The following is a 6,000-nucleotide window of genomic DNA, read 5'->3' as shown; positions in this document are numbered from 1 at the left end:
TCGAATTAGCGATCATGTATATACAGCAATGTAAGCTCGATATAGATTTTTCTTCTATTAAATTTTTAAGATGCAAATAACAAGGATATAATAATGTAACAAAACACAATATTAATAAAAATTTTTTAAATATTTGATTTATCGAGGCGCAAATGGTATGAATCATTCATCCAAGTCTAAAAAGACTTTTACAATATATAATGTTGAGGGGAGCATCTCACTTGTACATTGACTGGAAAAATCATGGTCCTTCTCCTTCTAGTTTTCAGCCGTAAGAGCTATCATAATTCCTATTATAATGATCTTCTTTCTTAACAAAAATATTTCTATTTTGCAGGTCGGTCGGTGCATCTCTTCGTATTTACAGTCCACAATCGTGCACAGTCAAAGTATAAAATTTTTGGAAATTTCTTTCTGAAAGGTTGTAAATTATCGATGTAAAAATATGTATGATACTCTCTATTTAAATAATGATAAAAAGTGCCTCTACTCACACTTTATGATAAAATAATCGAAGAATATTAATATTACTCATGCGATGTATCTTCATTATTCTTGATAAATGCATCTTTACATGTTTTCTCACCGCTAATTTCGAAAAGATAATAATCATATCAATAAATATAGATTTATGTGTGATGTGTTAACTTGACAATTAACGATAATTACCAAAATTTTATTACCAAATGTAGTACGGGTATAACATCATAACTGTGTAAAATCAATCATAAAAGAGCATATACATATTCCCTATGATAATGTTCGATCGCTTCAAACCTTTTCTCTAGTAGAATCGTCAATCGTTATATAAGCGTTGGCAAATTTTTCTCGGATTTAATTTCGAGCCGCTATATCCAATTATTTTATCATCTGTGAGAACAGTTTTTTATTAATCTGAAAAATCCGTGAGCGAATGCACGATATATTAGTCTCCAACCAGTGCTGAAGATGGGATTCACCGAGTGATAATCGTTCAGTTCATCGATAATGCGACTCAATCGTGTGCGCTTTCATTACTGGACAGTGGCCTTTCAACAGGATAACATAGACGAGTTATCTCTTCGAATATCGGTCCTTGGTTAACGGCAAGCCATCACACAGGTAATCATTCGATATGTTGTGATATAATTATAAATCACCCGCAAACATTTTTATATATTTTTTTTTATTTATACGAGTGAAAATATTTTCTATTATTCATTGGACTATCATAAAAATATTTACAAAAAAATATAATAGATTATACAAAGCATTATAATTTTATTAATTATTTATTATTAATTTTATTAAATTAATTTTATTATTAATAAATTTTTATTGAATAAATTTTTATTAATTTATTTAAAGGGATTATGTTGACAAATTGTTAAATTTAATTCTGCGTTTATATTTTTTGTTAAAATGTACATTTTGCATCGATATCTTCTTGACGCAAATGAGTGATCAAGGTATTCGCTTTATAACTACGTCACGACTTAATCGCAACGCTGAATGTATACCACCCCTTCATTGGTGGATTATTGCTTGCATCGTTAAGATGATAAATTTAATATGCAATTATAGAAAGGTATGCATACACAATTGGTATATCAAACGCGCTAATTTCACATTTCTAAATGAATGAAATTTTAGCCAATAGATCAAAAATACTTTCTTAGAAGCATTACAAAGGATGGCAATCGTTGGACAGTCCAAGCGAATTTCGAAAGATTCTGTATAAATTTGCCGGAAACTGGAAGAGCATAAACAAGCGGCTAGCTGTTAAGATATTATGGAATAGTTAACAACTTTATTTTTGAGATAGTTAATTACTAACATTAAAACGTTTATGCGCTTAGACGTATGGTAATAATTTGTAAAAAAATTTAAGATATTAAAATTAATTTAAAAATTAAAATTTAAATATATGCTTCAAATACTTAATTCATTTCTCGACGGTTATTCTTCAAATGCTCCTAATTTAAGTTTTAGTGCGTTAAAAAATCTGAACATAATTTTTTTCTAAGCATGGCTTAAATATAGGTGCTGTATCCATTCGGCAGCCTATTTCAACTAATGGGCGTAACTGCCGAAGATTATTGACCAAAACGTGGTTTCCAACTATTCGACGCGACCAAGTAGGATTTCCATACCATGTCGAACTAATTTCGGTAAATCTCCGATTAAGTTATTATCATGCCTGTTATTAATTCATAATTATTACCACCGCCATCGGCTACATCAATAGTCGCATCCGATAGCTACGTGGCTTTCTGGTACAACATTGCTGCGCCACTGTTTTCATCGTCAGTACTTTTATTAATAAATGGACTAACTTGTAAGCAAAATGAATTTCTTCTTTTTCTGAATTTCTTGTTAAAAATGGAAATTTTCTTCTTATTTCGTTTATGTAGATGATGTGGACATATTACCGAGAATCTATCGAAACTAGAGATAAAGAACTCGCTATCTCGAGGAAGATGAAAGATTTACATATTTGCGTTACTGCATTCGAAAACACGAAAATGCCTTGCAGTTATAATTAAAATAATTAATAATTAGTATTTAATTAGAAATTAATATTAGTAATCGTTCGATAATAAAGGGAGAATTTAAAACTTTTTAATTTACATATGTTAAGAAGAGATAATATTAAGGTTTCTTTGAAAGGTTCCGCCAAACCTTTTGGAAACTGGCTTATTCAAAGGTGTTTTTCATAGAAGTCGGTTTAATTATAGGGGTATGAGTTTGTCAGCTTTACAGGGTTGTGCTGAGAAATAAGAGAAAATATTGTATATATATGTTATGATATTATATATATATATATATATATAATAATAGTAGTGTCCCAAAAAGGGCACGGACCGGTCGAATAATTCATAAATTATGCACATTTAGAAAGAAATGTTTCAGATAGATGTAATTGTTAATTGCAAATGTACATATTTCTTATTTCTTTAAAAAACAACCTATGTTTTTTCTGGTATCAATTCGATTCCCTCATTATTTTGTACAATAAAAACGTATTTAATGTAAGATAATTGAAAAATGATTATTGTTACTTAGAGATTTTATGGTTTTGCAAAATTAAGAAATGGTTCAAGCCTTATAACTTCGAAAAAGTCAGCTCAATGAAGAAAATACTTGTATATAGTATTTTGGAAAGCGCCCCAGATAAGCTACACGAATATGTAAATAAAAAGAGGGGATTGGCATTTTAAGAAATTGACGATGATTTCTTCACATTGACTTATCAAATGACTCTCCCATGCCAAATCATTGCCACTATCTGATGGAACCCTTCTAGCCATTAAACTTTTGTTCGAAACATTTCTTCTAAAGTGCATAGTTTATTGAAATATTCGACCGCGTCACGGGACTTTTGGGACACTCTGTTATATTATATATATATATATATATATAAATATATATATATATATATTATATATTGTGAGCACATTGTGATAACATAATGTACGATTTTGTAAGTTCTAGTTATGATTAAAATCGTTTCGAAACTTTTAGGCAACCATTGATAGCTTCACTCCAGAACTCGCTCTTCGACATGGTGGTTACATAACTGCTCAATTACTGCATTTATACATCGCATGCTGGTTAGGGCAACAAGTGATTGATCATAGCAGTCGTGTATACACATCGATGTAAGCCAGAATGTAAAATTTTTGTACACAAAAAGTTTTTTAATGTCACAATTAAATGCAACAGTAAAAGAATAAATAAAATGTAAAAAGTTTTATTACAATTTAAAAATATATTAATAAGATTTTTAATATTAAGATACAAATTTTTTTACGTCTTAATATTAGCTATCGAGGCGAATGGTACGAATCATCACCGAAATCCAGAAAACTTCTGAACGTGATGATGCTAAGAAGCACTTTACCTTGCACGTTAACTGTTGGTAAAATCATGGTTCTTTCTCTTCCGAGCTTCAGTGCGGTAAGATATATGTTGAATTTAATCTACATAAGAATGTTTTCTATTTATTGATCAGAATATATATATTTTGCGCATTTCCATTTTCTAGATTGTACGTGCGTCCGCTTCGTATTTCACCGTTTTTTAGATCTGTACAGTAATTGAAAATTTTTTTGAAAGGTATAATATTATTATTGGTATATAAGAATGTTTAACATTATGTTGTCTAAATTATGATAAAATATATTTATGCAAAAACTATTATAAATTAGGATTAATTTAGGCGCTTCGATTCTGATAAAACATGTGTGTAGTTTTCGTGACTAACGAACATTCAGGAAATCTTCAATAATAAAACCTAAATATTCTCTTGATGAAAGAAAAAGCATTATTCTTCAAAGCAATCAGCATTAAACGACTGTACCATTTCGACTCATATATATAATGTGACTTTTTCTACATATGAGTAAAATTTTCATGTCTCTTTTATTTGAGTCAAATATACTACGACAATAATTTCAATCGAAATAGTCCTTTGGCTTATGTCTCTTGTATAATTACATAATTTACTAACATGATTTTGCAATTATAAGAATTAATCTTCATTAGTCTATATCGGTCTTGTGACACAAATATGTTATTGACATGCGTTTTGCGTGATGTACGGCAATTGCAATTTAAGCGGAATTCTTTATACAGACAACCTATTAATTGTCTGCGACAATTAAAGTTAAATAAAATTCTTGATGAGATATTTGCAATCTATGCGTCATTCTTGCAATAGCAACGATACATAAAAGACAGTATGGATAATATCAACCAATTTGATCAATTCTTTAAAAATTCGCATTACGACTTTATTCGCCTGATACTAAGTATTAGCGGTCTATGGCCTTTTCATACGTTAAGAAGACGCTGGATGATATACCTCGCAATGATACTCGTACTCGGACCTTTTACATTTGAGGTAAATTAAAGACAAATGTTTTGTCACATTTTCAAGTTTTGTATACTTTTTAATTTTTGTTTATGTCTACTGTCTATCAAAAATTATTGAATTTAAATATTACAGTAATAATTATGTTAATTAACGAAATTTATACTAGAATACATGTATAAATAGATTTATATATCAATTTTATATTCTATTTTAAATATACTTGACAACATAATTTACAATCGGACCAATTCAATTAACATTACATGTTATTATAATGTGTTATATATGATTATTATACATTTGCCTGATATAAATCATGTGACAAATATAGATATTGGGATTAATGAGTATTGGGTATGATACCTTTGGACTAATCGATGCTTTGCTAATATTATTTCTCAATATAGTGACCATAATTAAAATGATTTATGCAGTATATACGTTACCAAAAGTGGGTAAACAAAAGTCATAAATGCCAATAATAAAGTACAGACGAAAACATACATGATTTTTGATCATAAATTTTCTTTGTATAGATAAAATTGCTTCTAATAAATATGCAAAAATATTGTCTTTCTTCAAAGTTGGATGAAGAGACTAAAATATATAATTCGCATGGGTTATATGGACGAAAATTTGGATACATTTATATAAGTGAGTTTAATAATGCAGTGTATTATGTGCATAATAATATAGTTCCGGAAAAACAATAAAAATTTAAATGGATTTTTAAATATATTTAAATAGATTTTTATATAAATTCGGTCTTCTAAATAATTTTAAACGACTGAATTTATATAAAAATCTATTTAAATCTTTATTATTGTTTTTCTGTACTTATACACATACATATATATACATACATATATATACATATATAATTTATAATAATTATTGAAACATATATAATTTATAATAATTATCGATATTTTTGAAAAAGCATTTCACTTTTTATAATAATGATATATTTATTTGATAATAACCTTAAAAATTCGACGTTTTATATAAATTAGCTTTGTTAATCGGTCACATCATCATGTACCAATCTGTAACATTATTGACCAAGCTCATCAATACAAAATCCAAAGTGAAGGATACATCGTCAAATAAAAAGAAACGCAAAGAATCCAAACGGGACTATT

The 6,000-nt window shown here is 28.3% G+C and overlaps 1 protein-coding gene across 1 annotated transcript; it reads left to right on the top strand.

Annotated features, from left to right (window-relative positions):
* The first annotated feature begins 3,451 nt into the window (after positions 1 to 3,451).
* On the top strand, positions 3,452 to 4,066 carry LOC112638080 (odorant receptor 94a-like). The gene is made up of 4 exons (XM_025409113.1): positions 3,452 to 3,463; positions 3,505 to 3,641; positions 3,807 to 3,939; positions 4,028 to 4,066. Exons 1-4 carry the CDS (start codon positions 3,452 to 3,454, stop codon positions 4,064 to 4,066), a joined length of 321 nt encoding a protein of 106 aa, XP_025264898.1.
* The last annotated feature ends 1,934 nt before the right edge of the window (positions 4,067 to 6,000 follow it).

Source organism: Camponotus floridanus, unplaced genomic scaffold, assembly GCF_003227725.1.
Source record: "Camponotus floridanus strain SB8 unplaced genomic scaffold, Cflo_v7.5 scaffold10, whole genome shotgun sequence".
NCBI lineage: Eukaryota > Metazoa > Arthropoda > Insecta > Hymenoptera > Formicidae > Camponotus > Camponotus floridanus.
The sequence above is the reverse complement of the archived record's forward strand: the minus strand, read 5'-3'. Positions and strand labels throughout refer to the sequence as shown.

Bases quoted from the DNA above. Each gene is read 5' to 3' on its own strand.
- LOC112638080 (XM_025409113.1), top strand. The intron at 3,642-3,806 runs GTAAGCCAGAAT...TCTTAATATTAG, and splicing joins AGTCGTGTATACACATCGAT to CTATCGAGGCGAATGGTACG. The intron at 3,940-4,027 runs GTAAGATATATG...TCCATTTTCTAG, and splicing joins CTCTTCCGAGCTTCAGTGCG to ATTGTACGTGCGTCCGCTTC.